The following is a 27,040-nucleotide window of genomic DNA, read 5'->3' on the forward strand; positions in this document are numbered from 1 at the left end:
CTCCAGCCTCCCGCTGGCCGTGTGAAGTCGTTCATCCTCAAAAACTAAAGCTATGCTCCTGCGGTCGAGCTGCAGCTTCGAGCCTTCTGTTAGGAAGGACTCTGAAGGTCCTGAACGAGGCCTCACTCGCAGGACCTGAGTCTGAGCGCAGCCGACAGCAGGAGGAGTCACAGCATACACACTGAGACAGTGCATGTGGTGCACTCTCACATGCACTGTCTCACTGTGGCATGAATCCATGAGACTCAGTTAGCTTCATCATATCTCAGTGATGAAGTGAATAATAAAGTTTCTATCGGGTCACTGTCAGCCTGTCACTCAGTATTTCAGGAGGGGGCGGGGCTTGGAGGAACAGGCGGGGCTTGGAGGAACGGGCGGGGCTTGGAGGAACGGGCGGGGCTTGGAGCAGCAGAGAGGAGACGGTGATCGCGGAGCGTCCCTCCTGCCTTCACAAACTTTACACGCGTCGTCTGAAATGCTAGAGGGCGTTCAAACTCTGCGTCCAAGACTTCACTCAATCCACCAGAAACCTGACCTGATGGACGCCAGTGTTTCTTTAAAACATAAATCTCTGAGCCGCAGCGACACGGAGGGATTCAGAGCGGGTGCTGGTTCTGGACTGGTGGTTCTGGACTGGTGGTGCTGGTTCTGGACTGGTGCTGCTGGTTCTGGACTGGTGGTTCTGGACTGGTGCTGCTGGTTCTGGACTGGTGGTGCTGGTTCTGGACTGGTGCTGCTGGTTCTGGACTGGTGGTTCTGGACTGGTGCTGCTGGTTCTGGACTGGTGGTTCTGGACTGGTGCTGCTGGTTCTGGACTGCTGGTTCTGGACTGGTGGTGCTGGTTCTGGACTGGTGCTGCTGGTTCTGGACTGGTGGTGTTGGTTCTGGACTGGTGGTGTTGGTTCTGGACTGCTGGTTCTGGACTGGTGCTGCTGGTTCTGGACTGGTGCTGCTGGTTCTGGACTGCTGGTTCTGGACTGGTGCTGCTGGTTCTGGACTGGTGCTGCTGGTTCTGGACTGGTGGTGTTGGTTCTGGACTGCTGGTTCTGGACTGGTGCTGCTGGTTCTGGACTGGTGCTGCTGGTTCTGGACTGGTGTTCTTGTGTTGGTGGAGAAAGCAGACTGCTCCGTGCAACGAAAAACGTTGTAGTAAAGCCGCGGCCGGAAAATCAGGAAGCAACGGTAGTACGCTATAACCGATTATCTTCCGTCACGGCATCGAGACCGCATCGTAGAAAGAGTTATTCTCAGCCCCTAGCTCTGTCCCGAGAGGCTGCACAGAGACACGGGGGCAGCAGGCGGCCATCTCTCTGCGCAGCTCACGGACCAGCTGCAGCTCACGGACCTGCTGCAGCTCACGGACCTGCTGCAGCTCACGGACCAGCTGCAGCTCACGGACCAGCTGCAGCTCACGGACCTGCTGCAGCTTCAGTTCACTGTGCTCTGTATTCATTAAACTGAATATTCTCAGTTTAATAATTAAAAACTAATAGTTTGTGATCATTTGTTCTGCTGTACCGAAACGTTTGAACCCCTAGTGTGTATGTACGTTCATCTAGTATGAACGTGTGTGTGTAGTAATGAGGGTGTGTGTGTAGTGTGTATGAGGGTTTGTGTATAATGAAGGGTGTGTGTAGTAATGGGTGTGTGGTGGTGTGTAGTAATGAGGGGTGTGTGTATGATGAGGGTGTGTGTAGTGATCGGGTGTGTGGTCGTTGTGTCGTGCTGTCTGTGTGTCTTGCTGCGGGTGTGTGCCGTCTGCGGGTGTGTGTCGTGTTGTCGTGATGCGGGTGTGCGTGCTGCGGGTGTGTGTCTTGCTGCGGGTGTGTGTTCGTGCTGCGGGTGTGTGGTTCGTGCTTCGGTGTTGGTGTGTGTCTGCTGCGGTGTGTGTCGTGCCGGGTGTGTGGTGTGTGTCGTGCTGCGGTGTGGTCGTGCTGCGGTGTGTGCGTGTGTCTGCTGCGGGTTGGTCGTGCTTCGGGTGTGCGTGGCTGCGGGTGTGTGTAGTGATGAGGGTGTGTGTAGTGATGAGGGTGTGTGTAGTGATGAGGGTGTGTGTAGTGTGTAGTGATGAGGGTGTGTGGTGTGATGAGGGTGTGTGTAGTAATGTGTGTGTTGCTGCAGGCGAAGCACACCCAGCCGGACAGCGTGAACTGGGGCGTGGACGGGGAGACCGGCTGCCTCTCCGACATGATGGAGCTGGGGATCTGGGAGCCGCTGGCCGTCAAGGCCCAGGTCTACAAGACCGCCGTGGAGGTGAGCTCTTTGTGCTGACGCCCCCTGCTGTTACACCTGCATGCCCGCAGCGACTCACCTGGCTCTCTCTCTCTACCTGGCTCCCTCTCTCTCTCTCTCTCTCTCTCTCTCTCTCTACCTGGCTCCCTCTCTCTCTCTCTCTCTCTCTCTACCTGGCTCTCTCTCTCTCTACCTGGCTCGCTCTCTCTCTCTCTCTCTCTCTCTCTCTCTACCTGGCTCCCTCTCTCTCTCTCTCTCTCTCTCTCTACCTGGCTCTCTCTCTCTCTACCTGGCTCGCTCTCTCTCTCTCTACCTGGCTCTCTCTCTCTCTACCTGGCTCGCTCTCTCTCTCTCTACCTGGCTCTCTCTCTCTCTCTCTCTACCTGGCTCTCTCCCTCTCTACCTGGCTCTCTCTCTCTACCTGGCTCTCTCTCTCTCTCTACCTGGCTCTCTCTCTCTCTCTCTACCTGGCTCTCTCTCTGGCTCTCTCTCTACCTCTACCTGGCTCTCTCTCTCTCTCTCTACCTGGCTCTCTCTCTCTCTACCTGGCTCTCTCTCTCTCTCTACCTGGCTCTCTCTCTCTCTCTACCTGGCTCTCTCTCTCTCTCTCTACCTGGCTCTCTCCCTCTCTACCTGGCTCTCTCTCTCTCTACCTGGCTCTCTCTCTCTACCTGGCTCTCTCTCTCTCTCTCTACCTGGCTCTCTCTCTACCTCTACCTGGCTCTCTCTCTCTCTCTCTCTCTCTCTGGCTCTCTCTACCTCTACCTGGCTCTCTCTCTCTCTCTCTCTCTCTGGCTCTCTCTACCTCTACCTGGCTCTCTCTCTCTGCAGACGGCCATCTTGCTGCTGCGTATCGATGACATCGTCTCCGGTCACAAGAAGAAGGACAAAGACGGTCAGACGGGAGGACAGGGAGCGGAGTAGATCATCATCTGTTACCGAGAGTCTGAGAGTGTGTGTGTGTGTGTGTGTGTGTGTGTGTGTGTGTGTGTGTGTGTGTGTGTGTGTGTGTGTGTGTCTGAATGTGTGTGTGGGGACCAGACGACTCACTGAAACTAAAATAAACCGTCAATAAAAGTGAAAGTTAGAAACCTGTTTGTGAAGTTTGTTCTGATTGTTGATCAACGCTCCTCATTAACTGCAAGAAATAAAACCTTTTTCACATCAAAGCCCCCGCTGTTCTGTTTCCACTCATTCCACTGGGGGCCCGAGCCCTGAGGTGCTGCTGACCAGCACCCACTGGGGGCCCTAGCCCTGAGGTGCTGCTGACCAGCACCCGCTGGGGGCCCGAGCCCTGAGGTGCTGCTGACCAGCACCCGCTGGGGGCCCGAGCCCTGAGGTGCTGCTGACCAGCACCCGCTGGGGGCCCGAGCCCTGAGGTGCTGCTGACCAGCACCCGCTGGGGGCCCGAGCCCTGAGGTGCTGCTGACCAGCACCCGCTGGGGGCCCGAGCCCTGAGGTGCTACTGACCAGCACCCGCTGGGGGCCCGAGCCCTGAGGTGCTGCTGACCAGCACCCGCTGGGGGCCCGAGCCCTGAGGTGCTGCTGACCAGCACCCGCTGGGGGGCCGAGCCCTGAGGTGCTACTGACCAGCACCCGCTGGGGGGCCCCTGAGGTGCTGCTGACCAGCACCCACTGGGGGTCCGAGCCAGTGGTGTAGTCTACTTTTTTGTAGTAGGTATACTCTAATAATTGTATTCATCCATCCTAGAGCGACGCCTCATGAACGCATCACACTCACTAATGCATAGTCTTGAGACTGGTTACTGTTATCAACATGTCAATGTATTCTAAGCTGTATGTGACTTAACAATAACAACATAAAAGAATGAACAATGATGGAAAAAGCCCACTTATCTTCTAGGGTTGAACAATTAATGGACATCTTTATCAATATCTCAATATGGCCGACTGCAATTTTCAAGTAATATACAATACATATGGTCAAGCTGCAGACGGCCCACACATCATATCCTACACTTGGAACACATATCACACAATCATTCTAAACCTATTCTTCAATGCATTCGTTTATTCAAACTGGTTCAGCGCTATTATCTTCCATAAATCATTGTCAAACTATGTTCTGTATCGGCTTAAAGGAACAAGCAAACATCCTTGAAGTGCTACGAGACATATTGGCTTCAAACAAGAACCAAATGAACAAATAAGCTTCAGCTCAATAAATGAGGGTTGAAAAAGCACTCGACATGCCACCCTGGGCTCACTGTTCGTCCACAGCCCTGCAGATGCAGCCTCCAATGAGGACAGACAACTTGCTTCAAGACGTCACAATACTGCATCTCTTTTGCTATGTGTTTTGCAGTGTGTGTGGAGCTGTGCCTTGCGTGCAGACGAGTGCCCGTGTTGGCACCATGTGTTCCTGGAGCTCAATGAGACTATCGTGGTCAGCAAAAGGTCGGTTCATCTTCGCAAGATAGATGCTGTTCTGAATCTGTCTCCGCACCGTCTCTGACACAGCTCTCACCAAATGTCCAACTAAGTCCTGTCCACCCTTCTCCGTGAGCTCCTGGGCTATGTGTGCTCTGGAGTCTGGACGTCTCGTGTCGTCTAATCTATTTACCTAACCTTCTGTCCCTCCACTCTAACCAAGGATGCCTGTTCTTAAATCCATAGCCTGACTTTCAGTCCACACGGCTGGCCAGGAGCATCACCTGGTCCCAACAAGGAGATACACATGTGTTCTGACCACACACACACACACACACACACACACACACACACACACACACACACACACACACACACACACACACACACACACACACACACACACACACACACACACACACAGTATCTCCCTCCCTTTCTCTTCCATTGATCCACCACACTAACGTTGAGCAAGTTAGCTACAGTTACGTTAATGATATCACCGTTAGGACAGCCGCCTGACATGGCTCTTCTTCTATAGTGGTAATCGGGGGAAACATTGAAATATTGTCGTCTGTTTTCGTTTCATGTTTGCTTCCTGTTTAGCGCTCCGCGAACTTGAATGGTGGACGGATCAAATTCTGATAACGTTAGAGAAACTTGGGGTTTGTCAGAGGCGTGTGTTGCTGTTGCTTAGCAACAGGCCACATGCGACGGAAGCTCCAGACGTCCAAAAGTATTAACGAAGAGGCGAAAGCGTGAAAGCGCAGTCACAAAATGAAGTTGTTACGTATCATCGCTCATTTTTAAGAGGGTATACGGAAATCACTGGCATTTTCTAGTGGGTACACGGCGTATACCCGCGTATCACGTAGACTACACCACTGGTCCGAGCCCTAAGGTGCTACTGACCAGCACCCGCTGCTCTGTTTCCACTGGAGGGTCCGTGCTCTGAGGTGCTACTGACCAGCACCCGCTGCTCTGTTTCCACTGGAGGGTCCGAGCTCTGAGGTGCTACTGACCAGCACCCGCTGCTCTGTTTCCACTGGAGGGTCCGAGCTCTGAGGTGCTACTGACCAGCACCCGCTGCTCTGTTTCCACTGGAGGGTCCGAGCTCTGAGGTGCTACTGACCAGCACCCGCTGCTCTGTTTCCACTGGAGGGTCCGAGCTCTGAGGTGCTACTGACCAGCACCCGCTGCTCTGTTTCCACTGGAGGGTCCGTGCCCTGAGGTGCTACTGACCAGCACCCGCTGCTCTGTTTCCACTGGAGGGTCCGAGCTCTGAGGTGCTACTGACCAGCACCCGCTGCTCTGTTTCCACTGGAGGGTCCGAGCTCTGAGGTGCTACTGACCAGCACCCGCTGCTCTGTTTCCACTGGAGGGTCCGTGCCCTGAGGTGCTACTGACCAGCACCCGCTGCTCTGTTTCCACTGGAGGGTCCGAGCTCTGAGGTGCTACTGACCAGCACCCGCTGCTCTGTTTCCACTGGAGGGTCCGAGCTCTGAGGTGCTACTGACCAGCACCCGCTGCTCTGTTTCCACTGGAGGGTCCGTGCCCTGAGGTGCTACTGACCAGCACCCGCTGCTCTGTTTCCACTGGAGGGTCCGAGCTCTGAGGTGCTACTGACCAGCACCCGCTGCTCTGTTTCCACTGGAGGGTCCGTGCCCTGAGGTGCTACTGACCAGCACCCGCTGCTCTGTTTCCACTGGAGGGTCCGAGCCCTGAGGTGCTACTGACCAGCACCCGCTGCTCTGTTTCCACTGGAGGGTCCGTGCTCTGAGGTGCTACTGACCAGCACCCGCTGCTCTGTTTCCACTGGAGGGTCCGTGCTCTGAGGTGCTACTGACCAGCACCCGCTGCTCTGTTTCCACTGGAGGGTCCGAGCCCTGAGGTGCTACTGACCAGCACCCGCTGCTCTGTTTCCACTGGAGGGTCCGAGCTCTGAGGTGCTACTGACCAGCACCCGCTGCTCTGTTTCCACTGGAGGGTCCGTGCCCTGAGGTGCTACTGACCAGCACCCGCTGCTCTGTTTCCACTGGAGGGTCCGAGCTCTGAGGTGCTACTGACCAGCACCCGCTGCTCTGTTTCCACTGGAGGGTCCGAGCCCTGAGGTGCTACTGACCAGCACCCGCTGCTCTGTTTCCACTGGAGGGTCCGAGCCCTGAGGTGCTACTGACCAGCACACTGCGCAGGCAGGAGAGGCAGTCGCTTCAGGGTCAGTCTGAGGTCTTCCTGTCAGACGCACCTTTCAGTGAGAAGGCGCGCTCAGGTCTGAGTTGCTCATGAGGCATAAGAGTAGAAATCAATGTTGTTGATCCAGCCCAGTGTCACATGTTGCATTTCTCTCTGGACTACAGTTTGTACAAAATATCATATCAATAAACAACTCTAAAATGTAAACGTCTCCGAAAAGAGTCATGCTGCAAACAATAAATCCCAAATTGGGATCGATGAATCTAATCTCATTTAAAAAAGGCTGAAATAGCAGTTTGCAGTAAAACAGGTCAGTTATATTTATTTTAATATCGATCGGTTTATATTCATTTCATTGTTTTATCAACGAGTCATCTTTGTTGTTCGTGTTGTCAACGCGTTTATTGTTAATAAAGTTTCTCCTGGGACTCAGCTGACTGATGACGCGGCGGTCATGTGATCCCACCCTCGGTCACAACAAAGATGGCGGCGCTGAGGAGCTGTGGAGCGTTTTGTTTGTATTTATTTGTCCTGCATTTCGTTTCGAGTGAAAGTCAAAGTGTTTTCAGAGGAGAGTCTTTCCGGAGGAAGGTGAGCACTGTCTTCATCAACTGTGTATCGATAACCCGGTACCGCTCGGACCGGAAGTGAAACGGCTCAGCAGCAACCTGAGTATGTCTTTAGAGAAGTGTCCTGTAACTTCAGTCAGGAGCGGTTCATCGCGGTTCAGCTCGTTCTCCTTCAGATGTTGTGAATCCACAAAAATAAACGTTTTGAGATTTTAGGAAATCTGACATTTTCAGAATAAAGTCAACGTTTTGGGATTTTTACATTATATTACATCACATGACATTACATGACATTTAGCTGAGGCTTTTATCCAGAGCGACTCACAATAAGTGCGTTCGACCAGGAAGACACAACCTGGAAGAAAACAGAATCATAAAGTACATCAGGTTTCATAGAGCCAAGCATTTCAAGTGCTGCTCAGCTGGCTTTAGAGGAGCCAGTCCTTTGTTAGTATATAAGTGCTTTGTTAGCAGTTCTGTCCTCGCGGTGGAGTCGAAGGAGATGAGCTTCAGTCTGGAAGGTGTGTGAGCTTTCTGCTGTCCTGATGTCAATGGGAGCTCATTCCACCATCTTGGAGCCAGGACAGCAAACCCACGTGTTTCTGCTGATGGGAACTCGGGTCCCCCTCGCAGCGAGGGTGCAGCGAGTCGTCTGGCTGATGCAGAGCGGAGTGCACGTAGGCCGCAAGGTGAATCTCGAAAAGTCCTTTAGAAAAGAAATCCCGCTCCACAGAAGTGGAACTACATAATCTTTAGTTCATAAAAAAGAACGAGTCATGCTTATCCACCAAAAAAAGGTTTGTCGCTAAAATTCCTGTCAATTCTTCAAGGCACGTAATTATTGGCTGAACTAGTCCCTTCAAAGCGTAATAATATCTTGGTCAAAAGTAGTGCCAGGGTTCGTCACGTGCGACGACCTGGGTCTCTGAGCGGGGGAAGGACAGGATTAGTTGGGTGTCGTCAGCGTAGCAGTGGTATGAAAAACCATGCGGGCTAATGACAGATCCGAGCGAGTTTGTGTACAGGGAGAAGAGGAGAATAAAGTCTACATTTTGGAATTTTCAGAATAAATTCTACATTTTGGGATTTTCAGAATAAATTCTACATTTTGGGATTTTCAGAATAAAGTCTACATTTTGGGATTTTCAGAATAAATTCTTCATTTTCAGATTTTCAGAATAAAGTCTCTTCATTTTCAGATTGTCAGAATAAAGTATACATTCAAAATGTACACTTTTTTATTTTCAGAATAAAGTATACAATTTGAGATTTTCAGAATAAAATCAACATTTTGGGATTTTCAGAATAAAGTCAACATTTTGGGATTTTCAGAATAAAGTCTAAAGTTTGAGATTTTCAGAATAAAGTCTAAAGTTTGAGATTTTAGAAAAAAGTCAAAATTCTGAGATTTTCAGAATAAAGTCTAAATGTTGCGATTTTCAGAATAAAGTCAGAGTGAAATGTCAAGCCAGTTAAAGAGGTTCTTCTTCTCTCCTGCAGCTGTCGGTGGAGTTGAACCCCGGCCGGCCGGGCCCCCCGTCCCCTGGTGGCGACCTGCTGCATGTGAGAGCCGTGGGACTCAACGACACACTGCACTTCCTGTTCTGCAGCCAGGGGGCGCCAACGCTGCTGCTCGTCCACACCAACTCTTCTTCTTCTACTGTGGAGGTCTATATACTTATATATATACGCTTTTTAACCCTCGGAGGACTACAGACATTATGAAGCTGCTTCTGATTGGTCGACAGCTCACAGGTGTTTTGATGTTTTTCAGGTCGACTGGCCTCAGTTTTTGATGCGAAATGTCAGCGGCAGCCTGAGGGTGGAGCCAGAGAGAAGCATCCTGCAGAGCAACGCCATCGTGTTCAGCAGGGTCAGTCCACCTTAAATCTACTGTCAGTCCACCTTAAATCTGCTGTCAGTCCACCTTAAATCTGCTATCAGTCCACCTTAAATCTACTGTCAGTCCACCTTAAATCTACTGTCAGTCCACCTTAAATCTGCTATCAGTCCACCTTAAATCTACTGTCAGTCCACCTTAAATCTACTGTCAGTCCACCTTAAATCTGCTATCAGTCCACCTTAAATCTACTGTCCAGTCCACCTTAAATCTACTGTCAGTCCACTTTAAATCTGCTGTCAGTCCACCTTAAATCTGCTATCCAGTCCACCTTAAATCTACTGTCCAGTCCACCTTAAATCTACTGTCAGTCCATTTTAAATCTGCTGTCAGTCCACCTTAAATCTGCTATCAGTCCACCTTAAATCTGCTATCAGTCCACCTTAAATCTGCTATCAGTCCACCTTAAATCTGCTATCAGTCCACCTTAAATCTGCTATCACTCCACCTTAAATCTACTGTCAGTCCACCTTAAATCTACTGTCAGTCCACCTTAAATCTACTATCAGTCCACCTTAAATCTACTGTCAGTCCACCTTAAATCTACTATCAGTCCACCTTAAATCTACTGTCAGTCCACCTTAAATCTACTATCAGTCCACCTTAAATCTACTGTCAGTCCACCTTAAGTCCTGCTGTCAGTCCACCTTAAATCTGCTGTCAGTCTGTCTTAAATCTGAATTTCGATGATATGATGTTAAGGCTTTTATTGTGAAACCCTGGCTTCCTGTCGTGCAGCTGTTGGAGTACGATGATGTGAACGACACGGCCAAAGCGACCTCTGACCTCTTCCCGCCCTACGACCTTCAGGACTTCACCTGGGCGCCTCTCAACCTGTCGGGAGCTAGCGCTTTGCTCTGTGGCGCCGCTGCGACCTTCGATAACGGATCGCTGTGCCTGAAGGTCAGAGGTCACACTGTCGTCACGGCAACACCTTTAGGTTAATGTTATGAAGATCCTGAGTGTCCTCCTCCAGCATGAGAGTAGCATGCTAACTAAGGTACCAGCTGTAGCTGTGAGCGTGGCAGGATGTGAGAGAAGAGCCCCAGCCTGCTGGAGGCAGGTGATAGCTCTGTGATGAACGTGTTACGATCAACTATCTGAACTCGTTGTGGTCATTAAACGCACAAGGCGTTCTCGAATGAGGCAAGATTATAAAGGTCAACAGAAATAATAAGCGGATCATCTGCTCCTCAAACATGGATCCGTTATATTGACAGTTCTCCAGCCGAACGACACAAAGCGTCCTCACGGCCTAACCCAGGCTGCTCACTGAGAACACGCCGTTGCTCCGGCGCCCGTCGGCGGCAAGAACAGAAATGTTTGTCGGCCTTTCAGGCTCTGTTCCACACAGAGGAAACACGAGGTCTTCAGGCTCTGTTCCACACAGAGGAAACACGAGGTCTTCAGGCTCTGTTCCACACAGAGGAAACACGAGGTCTTTAGGCTCTGTTCCACACAGAGGAAACACGAGGTCTTTAGGCTCTGTTCCACACAGAGGAAACACGGGGTCTTCAGGCTCTGTTCCACACAGAGGAAACACGAGGTCTTCAGGCTCTGTTCCACACAGAGGAAACACGAGGTCTTTAGGCTCTGTTCCACACAGAGGAAACACGAGGTCTTCAGGCTCTGTTCCACACAGAGGAAACACGAGGTCTTCAGGCTCTGTTCCACACAGAGGAAACACGAGGTCTTCAGGCTCTGTTCCACACAGAGGAAACACGAGGTCTTTAGGCTCTGTTCCACACAGAGGAAACACGAGGTCTTTAGGCTCTGTTCCACACAGAGGAAACACGAGGTCTTTAGGCTCTGTTCCACACAGAGGAAACACGAGGTCTTCAGGCTCTGTTCCACACAGAGGAAACACGAGGTCTTCAGGCTCTGTTCCACACAGAGGAAACACGAGGTCTTTAGGCTCTGTTCCACACAGAGGAAACACGAGGTCTTCAGGCTCTGTTCCACACAGAGGAAACACGAGGTCCTGCGGGGCACTCAGGAGCGATCTCACCCCGTGTCGGAGAGACGCTCTCTCTCTGGGCGCGTCCTCTCCAAGGAGACGTGCTTCCCGGTCGGTCGATGCAATATCCACGGTTACTTTCAGTTACTTCCCCTTTGCATGTTCACATATAGACACATGCTGAGAAACCGTAACCGTCCCGCTGAATACCCGCATTCGCCACACAGGCCTCCTCCTCCCGTGGGAACCCCCTGGCATCCTGTTGACGCGCCGCGACAGGTGAATATGCAGATGAGGCTTGCAGAACCCTCAAACCGTACATACAAGTGGACATTCTAACGCCTGTAGTTGCGGGGACAATACCCATGCATCATCGATTCTCATTTCATTTGAATCTACACCACATGCCTTACCCCTTTCCCCGCCCTACAGTTTATCAGAACCACTGAGATCAATCTGCGCCTGTCCCAGCATGATGCCTCAGCCTCTGTGGAGAGAGACATCAAGCATGCTCATTCCTGACGTGGAGCTGATCTGAAGTAAACATTGATACTGCTTTCTGTCCCTCCATCTTGAGACTGTGACTCCCTCTCTGGATATCAGCATGTGAAGGACACTGCTCAGGACTAGTCTCTGTATGTGATGACTCCTTCCCTCTGGAGAGGACCACATGGACCCTGAGGCTGAACTAGTCTCTGTATGTGATGACTCCCTCCCTCTGGAGAGGACCACATGGACCCTGAGGCTGAACTAGTCTCTGTATGTGATGCCTCCCTCCCTCTGGAGAGGACCACATGGACCCTGAGGCTGAACTAGTCTCTGTATGTGATGACTCCCTCCCTCTGGAGAGGACCACATGGACCCTGAGGCTGAACTAGTCTCTGTATGTGATGACTCCCTCCCTCTGGAGAGGACCACATGGACCCTGAGGCTGAACTAGTCTCTGTATGTGATGACTCCCTCCCTCTGGAGAGGACCACATGGACCCTGAGGCTGAACTAGTCTCTGTATGTGATGCCTCCCTCCCTCTGGAGAGGACCACATGGACCCTGAGGCTGAACTAGTCTCTGTATGTGATGACTCCCTCCCTCTGGAGAGGACCACATGGACCCTGAGGCTGAACTAGTCTCTGTATGTGATGACTCCCTCCCTCTGGAGAGGACCACATGGACCCTGAGGCTGAACTAGTCTCTGTATGTGATGCCTCCCTCCCTCTGGAGAGGACCACATGGACCCTGAGGCTGAACTAGTCTCTGTATGTGATGCCTCCCTCCCTCTGGAGAGGACCACATGGACCCTGAGGCTGAACTAGTCTCTGTATGTGATGCCTACCCGCCCCCTTGTGTCAGGAAGGTCTGCAGAGTCACCCCTCCTCAAGGCGCACCCTGTAGGGAGTAACACTCTAACACAGCAACACCTCCCCAAAACGCCTCGTTGGAGACTTCTCACGTTCTCCCTGGGCATCGTGCCGTCTGGATGCCCAGCAGCCAATCCCAGGTTCAGTTCAGAACAGTGCTAACTGGGCTAACTGCGCTAACGAAGTTGCTCGCGTTTCCATATATCAACTACAATGTCAGCAGACGGCCTTACGTGGTTCTCGTAGCAGGAGAACGTCTGCCTTCACACACTCCGGGGGATTCACCTACGGGCAGTCGCGAAACTTAATTACATTATAGTTGGCTGTCCTAGCATGTATGCTACAAAGCTAAACAACAGGCTAGCTATAGCTAGTCAGCTAAAGAGAGGGAGGACACAGACTCCACAGAGAGGCCGTGAGAAACCAGTGAGAGTTAGGGACGTTGAACAACGTGAATCTGTTCCAGTCGACTCATCGATGCGGCTCTGATCAGTGGCACGGAGCCTTTGATGTACTGACAATAATCACATAAATAAACACATTTCTTTTGTTGTTCCCCAGCTGACGGTGTTTGACTCTGAGGGGCGGGACCAGATGTTGCCCCGCCTCCTCCACTCCGCTAACTCCTCCCAGCTGGAGGTGTGGCTCGATGGCTTGTTGCCGCGGGCGTCGCGTTCCCGCTTCCTATTGGAGCTCCAGGCGGTGGGCGGGGCTTATCCTCTGAGCCGGGTGGAGGTCCGCCGATCGATCGACGACGAGTTCACACCGACAATATTCAAGGTGATGAGTCATCAGTATTCAAGGTGATGAGTCATCAGTATTCAAGGGGATTAGTCATCAGTATTCATGGTGATGAGTCATCAGTATTCAAGGGGATTAGTCATCAGTATTCAAGGGGATGAGTCATCAGTATTCAAGGGGATGAGTCATCAGTATTCATGGTGATGAGTCATCAGTATTCAAGGGGATGAGTCATCAGTATTCAAGGGGATTAGTCATCAGTATTCAAGGTGATTAGTCATCAGTATTCATGGTGATTAGTCATCAGTATTCATGGTGATGAGTCATCAGTATTCAAGGGGATTAGTCATCAGTATTCATGGTGATGAGTCATCAGTATTCAAGGTGATTAGTCATCAGTATTCATGGTGATGAGTCATCAGTATTCATGGTGATGAGTCATCAGTATTCATGGTGATTAGTCATCAGTATTCAAGGTGATGAGTCATCAGTATTCATGGTGATGAGTCATCAGTATTCAAGGTGATGAGTCATCAGTATTCATGGTGATGAGTCATCAGTATTCATGGTGATTAGTCATCAGTATTCATGGTGATGAGTCATCAGTATTCATGGTGATTAGTCATCAGTATTCATGGTGATTAGTCATCAGTATTCATGGTGATTAGTCATCAGTATTCATGGTGATTAGTCATCAGTATTCATGGTGATTAGTCATCAGTATTCATGGTGATTAGTCATCAGTATTCAAGGTGATTAGTCATCAGTATTCATGGTGATGAGTCATCAGTATTCAAGGTGATGAGTCATCAGTATTCATGGTGATGAGTCATCAGTATTCAAGGTGATGAGTCATCAGTATTCAAGGTGATGAGTCATCAGTATTCAAGGTGATGAGTCATCAGTATTCAAGGGGATGAGTCATCAGTATTCAAGGTGATTAGTCATCAGTATTCAAGGTGATTAGTCATCAGTATTCATGGTGATGAGTCATCAGTATTCAAGGTGATGAGTCATCAGTATTCAAGGGGATGAGTCATCAGTATTCAAGGGGATGAGTCATCAGTATTCAAGGTGATTAGTCATCAGTATTCATGGTGATGAGTCATCAGTATTCAAGGGGATGAGTCATCAGTATTCATGGTGATTAGTCATCAGTATTCAAGGGGATTAGTCATCAGTATTCATGGTGATTAGTCATCAGTATTCAAGGTGATGAGTCATCAGTATTCAAGGGGATGAGTCATCAGTATTCAAGGGGATGAGTCATCAGTATTCAAGGTGATTAGTCATCAGTATTCATGGTGATGAGTCATCAGTATTCAAGGTGATTAGTCATCAGTATTCATGGTGATGAGTCATCAGTATTCAAGGTGATTAGTCATCAGTATTCAAGGTGATGAGTCATCAGTATTCAAGGGGATGAGTCATCAGTATTCCGATATTAGGAACATAGAATGTGGCGTCCCGCAGGGCTCGGTTTTAGGGCCCAAACTTTGTATTTTGTGCATCATGTGAAACGTCAACACTTTTTGCAATTTGTGTTGTTTGCAGACGACACACATGTATTCTGTTCAGACGATAGAAACATGTATTCTGTTCAGACGATAGAAACATGTATTCTGTCCAGCAGACGATAGAAACATGTATTCTGTTCAGACGATAGAAACATGTATTCTGTCCAGACGATAGAAACATGTATTCTGTTCAGACGATAGAAACATGTATTCTGTCCAGACGATAGAAACATGTATTCTGTCCAGACGATAGAAACATGTATTCTGTCCAGACGATAGAAACATGTATTCTGTCCAGACGATAGAAACATGTATTCTGTCCAGACGATAGAAACATGTATTCTGTCCAGACGATAGAAACATGTATTCTGTCCAGACGATAGAAACATGTATTCTGTTCAGACGATAGAAACATGTATTCTGTCCAGACGATAGAAACATGTATTCTGTCCAGACGATAGAAACATGTATTCTGTCCAGACGATAGAAACATGTATTCTGTCCAGACGATAGAAACATGTATTCTGTTCAGCAGACGATAGAAACATGTATTCTGTCCAGACGATAGAAACATGTATTCTGTCCAGACGATAGAAACATGTATTCTGTTCAGACGATAGAAACATGTATTCTGTCCAGACGATAGAAACATGTATTCTGTCCAGACGATAGAAACATGTATTCTGTCCAGACGATAGAAACATGTATTCTGTTCAGCAGACGATAGAAACATGTATTCTGTTCAGACGATAGAAACATGTATTCTGTCCAGACGATAGAAACATGTATTCTGTTCAGACGATAGAAACATGTATTCTGTCCAGACGATAGAAACATGTATTCTGTCCAGACGATAGAAACATGTATTCTGTCCAGACGATAGAAACATGTATTCTGTCCAGACGATAGAAACATGTATTCTGTTCAGACGATAGAAACATGTATTCTGTTCAGACGATAGAAACATGTATTCTGTTCAGCAGACGATAGAAACATGTATTCTGTCCAGACGATAGAAACATGTATTCTGTTCAGACGATAGAAACATGTATTCTGTCCAGACGATAGAAACATGTATTCTGTTCAGGAGACGATAGAAACATGTATTCTGTCCAGACGATAGAAACATGTATTCTGTTCAGGAGACGATAGAAACATGTATTCTGTCCAGACGATAGAAACATGTATTCTGTCCAGACGATAGAAACATGTATTCTGTCCAGACGATAGAAACATGTATTCTGTCCAGCAGACGATAGAAACATGTATTCTGTTCAGACGATAGAAACATGTATTCTGTCCAGACGATAGAAACATGTATTCTGTTCAGACGATAGAAACATGTATTCTGTCCAGACGATAGAAACATGTATTCTGTTCAGACGATAGAAACATGTATTCTGTCCAGACGATAGAAACATGTATTCTGTCCAGACGATAGAAACATGTATTCTGTTCAGACGATAGAAACATGTATTCTGTCCAGACGATAGAAACATGTATTCTGTTCAGACGATAGAAACATGTATTCTGTCCAGACGATAGAAACATGTATTCTGTCCAGACGATAGAAACATGTATTCTGTTCAGGAGACGATAGAAACATGTATTCTGTTCAGACGATAGAAACATGTATTCTGTTCAGGAGACGATAGAAACATGTATTCTGTTCAGGAGACGATAGAAACATGTATTCTGTTCAGGAGACGATAGAAACATGTATTCTGTCCAGACGATAGAAACATGTATTCTGTTCAGCAGACGATAGAAACATGTATTCTGTTCAGACGATAGAAACATGTATTCTGTTCAGCAGACGATAGAAACATGTATTCTGTTCAGCAGACGATAGAAACATGTATTCTGTTCAGCAGACGATAGAAACATGTATTCTGTCCAGACGATAGAAACATGTATTCTGTCCAGACGATAGAAACATGTATTCTGTCCAGACGATAGAAACATGTATTCTGTCCAGACGATAGAAACATGTATTCTGTTCAGCAGACGATAGAAACATGTATTCTGTTCAGCAGACGATAGAAACATGTATTCTGTTCAGACGATAGAAACATGTATTCTGTTCAGACGATAGAAACATGTATTCTGTCCAGACGATAGAAACATGTATTCTGTTCAGACGATAGAAACATGTATTCTGTCCAGACGATAGAAACATGTATTCTGTTCAGACGATAGAAACATGTATTCTGTTCAGACGATAGAAACATGTATTCTGTTCAGACGATAGAAACATGTATTCTGTTCAGCAGACGATAGAAACATGTATTCTGTTCAGACGATAGAAACATGTATTCTGTCCAGACGATAGAAACATGTATTCTGTCCAGACGATAGAAACATGTATTCTGTCCAGACGATAGAAACATGTATTCTGTCCAGACGATAGAAACATGTATTCTGTCCAGACGATAGAAACATGTATTCTGTCCAGACGATAGAAACATGTATTCTGTCCAGACGATAGAAACATGTATTCTGTCCAGACGATAGAAACATGTATTCTGTTCAGACGATAGAAACATGTATTCTGTCCAGACGATAGAAACATGTATTCTGTTCAGACGATAGAAACATGTATTCTGTTCAGCAGACGATAGAAACATGTATTCTGTTCAGACGATAGAAACATGTATTCTGTCCAGACGATAGAAACATGTATTCTGTTCAGACGATAGAAACATGTATTCTGTCCAGACGATAGAAACATGTATTCTGTTCAGACGATAGAAACATGTATTCTGTCCAGACGATAGAAACATGTATTCTGTTCAGACGATAGAAACATGTATTCTGTCCAGACGATAGAAACATGTATTCTGTTCAGACGATAGAAACATGTATTCTGTTCAGACGATAGAAACATGTATTCTGTTCAGCAGACGATAGAAACATGTATTCTGTTCAGACGATAGAAACATGTATTCTGTCCAGACGATAGAAACATGTATTCTGTTCAGACGATAGAAACATGTATTCTGTCCAGACGATAGAAACATGTATTCTGTTCAGACGATAGAAACATGTATTCTGTTCAGACGATAGAAACATGTATTCTGTTCAGCAGACGATAGAAACATGTATTCTGTTCAGACGATAGAAACATGTATTCTGTTCAGACGATAGAAACATGTATTCTGTTCAGACGATAGAAACATGTATTCTGTTCAGCAGACGATAGAAACATGTATTCTGTTCAGACGATAGAAACATGTATTCTGTCCAGACGATAGAAACATGTATTCTGTCCAGACGATAGAAACATGTATTCTGTTCAGACGATAGAAACATGTATTCTGTCCAGACGATAGAAACATGTATTCTGTCCAGACGATAGAAACATGTATTCTGTCCAGACGATAGAAACATGTATTCTGTCCAGACGATAGAAACATGTATTCTGTTCAGACGATAGAAACATGTATTCTGTCCAGACGATAGAAACATGTATTCTGTCCAGACGATAGAAACATGTATTCTGTCCAGACGATAGAAACATGTATTCTGTCCAGACGATAGAAACATGTATTCTGTCCAGACGATAGAAACATGATGGCAAAGTGTGTTGGACACGAAATGGTCAAACTCAAAAGATGGTTTGATGAAAATAAGTTAACCCTAAATTTGAATAAAACGAAGTTCATGGTTTTTGCTAATAGAAAAAAAGATGAAAACATTTCACTGTCCATTGAAGGAGTCTTTACTGAAAGGTTTCTGAATGTCGATTCTCCGGTGCGCCGCTGGAGGATCACCGGACATGGACATCACAGGGAGCACATGTTGAAACCAACGTGTCGAGGAATACGTCTGTTCTCAGCAACGTGTTTGCTCGATCACAAGGCATTGGGGATGTTGGACTCGTGTTGTACTTACTGCGTGGGGCAACACGTCCATGAGCAACAGAAGGCCATGGTCAATACTACAGAAGAGGGCAGTACGAGTCATTCATACACTGCCTCAGGAGAACAGCTGGTTTGAAGTCAGCACTCTTGGAACTCAAAGACAGCCGAGCTGCAGACACTAGTAATGCCCAGGGCACAACGTTACGGCTTGTTTACTACAGCGGTTTGTGTTTGGATCAGACAAGGAAGACCACAGAAGGACATTTCATGTTAAGCATCCTTATGCAGGGACTACTCTTTTACATGTTAAGCATCCTTATGCAGGGACTACTCTTTTACATGTTAAGCATCCTTATGCAGGGACTACTCTTTTACATGTTAAGCATCCTTATGCAAGGACTACTCTTTTACATGTTAAGCATCCTTATGCAGGGACTACTCTTTTACATGTTAAGCATCCTTATGCAGGGACTACTCTTTTACATGTTAAGCATCCTTATGCAAGGACTACTCTTTTACATGTTAAGCATCCTTATGCAGGGACTACTCTTTTACATGTTAAGCATCCTTATGCAGGGACTACTCTTTTACATGTTAAGCATCCTTATGCAAGGACTACTCTTTTACATGTTAAGCATCCTTATGCAAGGACTACTCTTTTACATGTTAAGCATCCTTATGCAAGGACTACTCTTTTACATGTTAAGCATCCTTATGCAGGGACTACTCTTTTACATGTTAAGCATCCTTATGCAAGGACTACTCTTTTACATGTTAAGCATCCTTATGCAGGGACTACTCTTTTACATGTTAAGCATCCTTATGCAAGGACTACTCTTAGGCTGCGGCCCCACGAGGACGAAAACGGCTAAACGCATAGGATTAACGCAAACGCAATCGCAAACGGCTTCCGTCCACATGCAATAATTATCTGGATAGTGTCTGCCCACACGAGACCGCTCCGTTTAGCTCCAACCGCTGGAGAAGCTGCAGTACATATGCCGAGCCTGTACGTGGCGCTGTAACTTCCTCCACAAAAGCAGCGAAGAAGCATGGTTGTCATGGTTGCCCTTCTGTTTATTCTCCGCGGTGGGGGCCGAGGGAACCGGGCAGAGTGTTTCGCCAGTCAGCGTGTATTAAAGTTTAAATCTTCCGGACACAATTATAAAAGTGCCGGTCAAAGGTCTTCTTTGTTATTTATTGAGCTTTAAAACAAATGAATAACGACTCTATATAATATGATAATAAAATACACGGAGCCTCTCTTTTTCCTCCCTCTCTTCGGACAGCGCCAGTGTCTGTCTCATGCAGCAGCTCATCCAGTAATCAGTGACCCGGCCGACTGTAAACATAAACATATTTATAACTAGTTTAGTTTGAGAGGTAATTAAAATAGCTAAGGCGATGATCTGACTGAAGTGTGTGTTGCTGCAGCGGGAGGAGCTGCAGGGGAGCAGAGCTGCGTGTCTCCGTCCTGTCAGATTAGACTTCACTCGCGAGAGAAAGATAAATAATCTGAATTCAGGGTGCAGTTTACTTTGACGCGGGGTGAGCAGCAGAGGTGGGGAGAGGCGGGGCTATTGCCTCATCATTATTGCTGTAGACAAACAAACAACTGTAGCATGGTCAATAGCGTCCGGAGCACGATAGCAACTCTGCGATCCGCCATTGTTGTTGTTGTTGGTGGCGAAACACTTCAGCACTGGCGCGGGGTAAGCGGAGGTGAGCAGAAGAGGTGGGGAGAGGCGGGGCTATTGCGCAATCACTATCAGTGATCTGAAAATGTCCGTATAGGGCGCACACACGGAGCCGTTTGACCCCCCAGAGAGTGGCGTATGCATTTCTATCCACCTTGGGACCCGTTGTCGTTTCCTCAGTCGTTTAGTGCCGTATTCGGTCGTCCTCGTGCGGCCGAACGGTCTACACGACACTAAACAGGAACGCAAACGACCGAATTCGTCCTCGTGGGGCCGCAGCCTCAAACAATGTGCACTTCGGTAGTTGGTGTACATGGTGGAATTCTCAACACAAGGATCTAAAGAATTGTATTTGTATTCTTCAGTTAAAGAAGTTGTATAAATGAAGAAAGACGGGAAGCAGAGTGTGAATAAGTCTGTGCTCTGGTCCTTCATGTCTCCTCTGTCTTTGATGTGATGTCTCCTCTGTCTTTGATGTGATGTCTCCTCTGTATTTGATGTGATGTCTCCTCTGTCTTTGATGTGATGTCTCCTCTGTCTCTTTGATGTGATGTCTCCTCTGTCTTTGATGTGATGTCTCCTCTGTCTTTGATGTGATGTCTCCTCTGTCTTTGATGTGATGTCTCCTCTGTCTTTGATGTGATGTCTCCTCTGTCTTTGATGTGATGTCTCCTCTGTCTTTGATGTGATGTCTCCTCTGTCTTTGATGTGATGTCTCCTCTGTATTTGATGTGATGTCTCCTCTGTCTTTGATGTGATGTCTCCTCTGTCTTTGATGTGATGTCTCCTCTGTCTTTGATGTGATGTCTCCTCTGTATTTGATGTGATGTCTCCTCTGTCTTTGATGTGATGTCTCCTCTGTCTTTGATGTGATGTCTCCTCTGTATTTGATGTGATGTCTCCTGTCTTTGATGTGATGTCTCCTCTGTCTTTGATGTGATGTCTCCTCTGTCTTTGATGTGATGTCTCCTCTGTCTCTTTGATGTGATGTCTCCTCTGTCTTTGATGTGATGTCTCCTCTGTCTTTGATGTGATGTCTCCTCTGTCTTTGATGTGATGTCTCCTCTGTATTTGATGTGATGTCTCCTCTGTCTTTGATGTGATGTCTCCTCTGTATTTGATGTGATGTCTCCTCTGTCTTTGATGTGATGTCTCCTCTGTATTTGCGGGTGCCATTGTTATTGTTGTTGTTGTTATCATCATCATCATCATGCGTTGCTTTCCACCTTCTTCTCCAGCGGGACTCCGATGAGGGTGTTGCACTTTTCTTCTCCTTATCCATGTGGTGGTTTGTTTCTTCCCGTTAACCGTCAGGTGGGAACTGAGTATGTTGAGTGTTTCTCTTCGTGGCGGTGGAAGTGTTCTGATGAACGGCCGACCGGCGATTCGTAGGTTCTAGTGTTCTAGAAAGGGTCACGTGAGAAGTCGTTCTTCTCCCAGTGCTTTTCGCTCAGTGGTAGCGTCATGTTTTGTGGCAGTTGATGTACATTTGGTTTTGCGTACCATGAGCGGGACAAATACAAATGAAATGAAATATTATATTATTATCGGTATCGGTCTTGAGAAGCAGGAAGTTATCGGTCTTGAGAAGCAGGAAGTTATCGGTCTTGAGAAGCAGGAAGTTATCGGTCTTGAGAAGCAGGAAGTTATCGGTCTTGAGAAGCAGGAAGTTATCGGTCTTGAGAAGCAGGAAGTTATCGGTCTTGAGAAGCAGGAAGTTATCGGTCTTGAGAAGCAGGAAGTTATCGGTATCGGTTTCAAAAAACCAATATCGTGCATCCCTAATAGCAACCTCTGAAGTGTCAGATATATAAAGTATGGATGAGGATAAAGCTTGAGCTGCAGCGTCCGAGCAGCTGCAGCTGGAACACGCCCAGTGACGGTCCATAGCCGCAGACACAGGGACAGAGTCACCTGATCACGTGACCAGTAAGCTACACATTGACCAATCAGGATGGAGCATTCCAAGGCAGTGTAACAGGAATTCAGTGATTAACACTAACTGTGTGTTTCCTCAGGTTCTCCAGTGGCTGCCCCCCCTCAACAGAACCTCCCAGGGTTCTGTGTTCCTCCAGTGGAAGCCGGTCTCGTACCGCCGGTCCCCCCCCTCGGTGGAGGAGGGTTCTCCGACGCGCTCCTCCCTCCCCCGCCCTCAGAGAGGCGAGGAGGCGTTCTCCGCTCTGATCACAGCGTTCTACGCAGAACCAGAAACCTTCGGGATAAACGTCAGCTTTGGCATCTCCGGAGAACCGTTCTACGGCAGATCTCGGTTCCTCAGCTGGTAGGGTTCCTCTCTCCTTTATTCTCTCCTCCTCTCTCCTTCATGTGTTTCCTCTCTCCTTGACGTGTCTCCTCTCTCCTTTTCCTCACTCCCTCACATGTTTCCTCTCTCCTTGACGTTTCTCCTCTCTTCTTCGTTGGTTTCAGGACGGTGTTACTGGGTGTTGGGACGCCCCCCATGGACTCCTTCTCCTCCCTCCCTAACGTGTCTCATCTCTCCTTGACGTGTGTCCTCTCTCCTTTCAGGACGGTGTTACTGGGTGTTGGGACGCCCCCCATGGACTCCTTCTCCTCTCTCCTTCACGTCTCTCCTCACTCCCTCACGTGTTTCCTCTCTCCTTGACCTTTCTCTCTCTTCTTCGTTGGTTTCAGGACGGTGTTACTGGGTGTTGGGACGCCCCCCGTGGACTCCTTCTCCTCCCTCCCTAACGTGTCTCATCTCTCCTTGACGTGTGTCCTCTCTCCTTTCAGGACGGTGTTACTGGGTGTTGGGACGCCCCCCATGGACTCCTTCTCCCCGATGGTCCTCATCATGATGGCGGTGGGTTTAGGAACTCCCATGATACTCCTGGTTCTGGGCGGAGTCTGCATCTGCGTCAAGAAGAGGGCGTCGGCCTCGAACTACGAGCCAATCAACTGAGGGCAGGGGCTCAGCCAATGAGACCACAGAGACATTTTTGTAATATTAACGCAGGATGACCGACGGCCAATCAGAAGCCAGGGTGCTCACTTGTCAGTGTTAAACAGAAGATAATTATCCCACCTTTTATAAGAGTTTTATAATTAATTGTAATCATGTTTTGAATTAAAGCTGGGGGTGTGGCTCAATCAGATTCAACACTTTGAGTTTCTGTTATTTCATAATCTCTTGATGGAAAGCACACATTACTTGAGTTTAACCCGTGGAGCAGAGAGACAGCGCCCCCTGTGGAGCAGAGAGGCAGCGCCCCCTGTGGAGCAGAGAGGCAGCGCCCCCTGTGGAGCAGAGAGGTAGCGCCCCCTGTGGAGCAGAGAGACAGCGCCCCCTGTGGAGCAGAGAGACAGCGCCCCCTGTGGAGCAGAGAGACAGCGCCCCCTGTGGAGCAGAGAGGTAGCGCCCCCTGTGGAGCAGAGAGACAGCGCCCCCTGTGGAGCAGAGAGGCAGCGCCCCCTGTGGAGCAGAGAGACAGCGCCCCCTGTGGAGCAGAGAGACAGCGCCCCCTGTGGAGCAGAGAGGCAGCGCCCCCTGTGGAGCAGAGAGACAGCGCCCCCTGTGGAGCAGAGAGACAGCGCCCCCTGTGGAGCAGAGAGACAGCGCCCCCTGTGGAGCAGAGAGACAGCGCCCCCTGTGGAGCAGAGAGACAGCGCCCCCTGTGGAGCAGAGAGGCAGCGCCCCCTGTGGAGCAGAGAGACAGCGCCCCCTGTGGAGCAGAGAGGCAGCGCCCCCCGTGGAGCAGAGAGACAGCGCCCCCCGTGGAGCAGAGAGGCAGCGCCCCCCGTGGAGCAGAGAGACAGCGCCCCCCGTGGAGCAGAGAGGCAGCGCCCCCCGTGGAGCAGAGGGGCAGCGCCCCCCGTGGAGCAGAGAGGCAGCGCCCCCCGTGGAGCAGAGAGGCAGCGCCCCCCGTGGAGCAGAGAGGCAGCGCCCCCTGTGGAGCAGAGAGACAGCGCCCCCTGTGGATCACCTGATGATATCCTGCTGTGTTACTCAGAATGTAATAAACGTTACGGCCTTTCGGAGTCAGAACAAATCAAACTAAAGGAACATTTATTTCTTTGTCGAAGCTCGTCTCTCACCTCCTCCTTTCCCTCACTCGCGTCCCTTCCTTGCGTCTTAGCTCCGCCTCTGTCAGATGCGAGCGAGAGACATGAGGAGGAGACGCGAGGACAGAGTCCTCAGGTATTATTTGGGACGTCCTCGTTCACTCACACCTCTCATCGGCTGAACTGTAGAACCTTTAGAACCTGTAGAACCTTTAGAACCTGTAGAACCTGTAGAACCTTTAGAACCTGTAGAACCTGTAGAACCTTTAGAACCTTTAGAACCTGTAGAACCTGTAGAACCTTTAGAACCTGTAGAACCTTTAGAACCTTTAGAACCTGTAGAACCTGTAGAACCTTTAGAACCTGTAGAACCGGCCCACTTGTTGTTACATTTAACTGATGAATCTTTCTCTTGTAGTCGAGGAGCTCAGCGCCTGGTGGCTGGTCCTGCTTTGGGTTAGTGTGAAGCCTTTACTCTGAACACGTGTGCTGTAGATCCCCACATTCAGGACATTTTAAATAATGTACCTCCTGAATATCTAAACACAATACAAATTGTTATTTATGAAACAGCTTCTTAATAGCTCTGTTTGAGTTGTTAGTATAACGTTAAGAAATCAATTCACATAATCATTCCCACGGAGCTGTGAGCAGTTTTCCTCTGAGATGGACCAGCTGTGAAGGAGGGGGCGGGGCTTCTACACGCGACAGTCTGCTCTCGTGTGTCCTCCCTCACCCCTCCTCCCTCCTCCCTCACCCCTCCTCCCTCACCCCTCCTCCTGGGAGTTGTAGTCCTTTAACTCGTCGGGACTACAGATCTCGGTCAGGCGGCCCCACGATGTAAATAAACATGTTAAAGTCACGTAGAGAGCTTTTATATATTCAGACACATTGTTTTCCTCTAAAGTAGTGTCAAAGGTCTCAAACAGAAAACCAAACACCTGGTGCTGCGTTCAAAGACAGTGGGACATTCCCCTGTCAGCCAATCACATCGTAGCAACAAAATAAAGAAAAAACCTTTCAGTCTGAAGACCTGGAGCCAGCCGACCAATCAGAGGAGGGTCAGCTGATCAAGGCGATGAAGTCGACCAATCAGGTGAAGAGAAAATACAATACAATTTATTTGACCGAGTTTTTAATTTAGATCGTTATATTTAGACATGACATCATTTCCACAGGCTCTGATTGGTCCATCTGTTGAGATCAAAGAGACGACTCAGCAGCTAACTCATAGTGTTCATAATAACTCACTTTAATGTCTGAACACGTGAACATTTAGTGCGCACAGGAAACAGAGAACACAGAGTTTCTGACGGTCATTGAACGCCTCATCGCTCGTTCGGTCTCCAGATTCTTTTTCAATAAAGTTTTCACAGCTTCTGCAGTCCTCTATCTGTCTCCTCTCTCCTTCTCATGTCTCTTCCAGGTGTCTCCTCTCTCCTTCTCATGTCTCTTCCAGGTGTCTCGTGTCTCCTCTCTCCTTCTCGTGTCTCTTCCAGGTGTCTCCTCTCTCCTTCTCGTGTCTCCTTCTCGTGTCTCTTCCAGGTGTCTCCTCTCTCCTTCTCGTGTCTCCTCTCTCCTTCGTGTGTCTCTTCCAGGTGTCTCCTTTCTCCTTCTCGTGTCTCCTCTCTCCTTCTCGTGTCTCTTCCAGGTGTCTCCTCTCTCCTTCTCGTGTCTCCTCTCTCCTCCAGGTGTCTCCTCTCTAGATGCTCTCTATCTGCCTCCTCACCTTCTCTGAGGCGAGGCGGTCCAGCAGCCTCTGCCTCAGGACCACCACCACCGAGGAGGAGAGGGTGAGGACCAGCATGGAGGCCTCGAACCTCCAGAAGAGACGCTCCTCCAGGAGGGACGAGCGGCAGCTGGGGGGTCAATATACACATGAGTACACATCATGAGGTGCATCGAAGCTACAGCAGCAGCATGAGTGATCTGTCACCATGGCAACGGCTTATGAGGAACCCCTTAATAGAGAGGCGTTCCAGTATATGAAGTATATAAACGCAGTACTTCTGACCTCTTGTACTCGTCCTTGTTGGATCTGGTGCAGTTGACTCGCTCCACGAAGCCCGTCGGCCCGCAGGACGCCCAGGAAGTCTGAGACAACAACAACATGTGTCGGCATGGTAACAACAACAACAAGCAGCAGCTGTAAACAAAGACACCAGCTGAGCGTAACAATGTGAGTGTGCTTCAGGCGAGCCTCACGGTCTGGAAGGCAGTGCACGGCGAGCACTCGGCCGCCACCACGAAGTCCTCCAGCAGCCAGCAGGGGGCGCTCTGCTGCTTCACTGGGGGGGGGGGGTAAGGGTTAATGATCAGTATTGTAATCACACTATTGACTGACCCTGCTCCGTGCTCACCTGTAGTGTTCTCCTCGCTCAGCAGGGCGGCGCCAAACACCCTGAAACACACAGCAGTCGGTCAGTGAGGGCTCAGCAGAGGCACGTGGTCCAGCACGTGGTCCCTGAGGCGGGGCGGTCTCACCTGAGGGACACCAGGCTCCAGAACAGCGCCTGGAGGACCAGCACCCGAGGCCTGCAGCAGGCTGACGGGACCCGACACTCACTCTCCATCAGGAGGGAGCGGCAGCAGGGGGGGGGGGG

General features: G+C 48.7%; 3 protein-coding genes across 5 annotated transcripts in view; 2 read left to right on the forward strand and 1 right to left on the reverse strand.

The window, feature by feature from the left end:
• The window catches only part of cct3 (chaperonin containing TCP1, subunit 3 (gamma)), an 11,206-nt gene extending 7,805 nt beyond the window's left edge, over positions 1 to 3,401 (forward strand). Inside the window, exons 12-13 of the mRNA XM_034077163.2 lie at positions 2,122 to 2,253; positions 3,064 to 3,401. Coding sequence (XP_033933054.1) covers positions 2,122 to 2,253; positions 3,064 to 3,156 — 225 coding nt within the window. The 3' untranslated portion in view covers positions 3,157 to 3,401. The remainder of the gene's footprint in view (positions 1 to 2,121; positions 2,254 to 3,063) is intronic.
• Positions 3,402 to 7,266: 3,865 nt separating this feature from the next.
• Positions 7,267 to 23,535, forward strand: glmp (glycosylated lysosomal membrane protein). 3 transcript variants are annotated; one of them, XM_034077165.2, is made up of 7 exons: positions 7,267 to 7,407; positions 8,886 to 9,053; positions 9,160 to 9,258; positions 10,024 to 10,188; positions 13,161 to 13,379; positions 22,436 to 22,698; positions 23,169 to 23,535. In XM_034077165.2, the coding sequence occupies exons 1-7, from the start codon at positions 7,300 to 7,302 to the stop codon at positions 23,335 to 23,337; spliced, it is 1,191 nt and encodes a 396-aa protein (XP_033933056.1). In that variant the 5' UTR covers positions 7,267 to 7,299; the 3' UTR covers positions 23,338 to 23,535. The 3 variants fall into 3 exon arrangements, with proteins under 3 accessions (XP_033933056.1, XP_033933055.1, XP_033933057.1); XM_034077164.2 differs by lacking the exon at positions 23,169 to 23,535 and adding an exon at positions 22,845 to 23,108; XM_034077166.2 differs by lacking the exons at positions 10,024 to 10,188; positions 23,169 to 23,535 and adding an exon at positions 22,845 to 23,116.
• A 2,519-nt stretch (positions 23,536 to 26,054) lies between these two features.
• Positions 26,055 to 27,033, reverse strand: jtb (jumping translocation breakpoint). The gene is made up of 5 exons (XM_034077168.2): positions 26,922 to 27,033; positions 26,798 to 26,838; positions 26,643 to 26,725; positions 26,452 to 26,531; positions 26,055 to 26,296 (listed from the first exon to the last, which is right to left on the reverse strand). The coding sequence occupies exons 1-5, from the start codon at positions 27,008 to 27,010 to the stop codon at positions 26,140 to 26,142; spliced, it is 450 nt and encodes a 149-aa protein (XP_033933059.1). The 5' UTR covers positions 27,011 to 27,033; the 3' UTR covers positions 26,055 to 26,139.
• Between the last annotated feature and the right edge of the window lie 7 nt (positions 27,034 to 27,040).

The sequence above is a fragment of the Pseudochaenichthys georgianus genome, unplaced genomic scaffold, assembly GCF_902827115.2.
Source record: "Pseudochaenichthys georgianus unplaced genomic scaffold, fPseGeo1.2 scaffold_1351_arrow_ctg1, whole genome shotgun sequence".
Taxonomy (NCBI): domain Eukaryota; kingdom Metazoa; phylum Chordata; class Actinopteri; order Perciformes; family Channichthyidae; genus Pseudochaenichthys; species Pseudochaenichthys georgianus.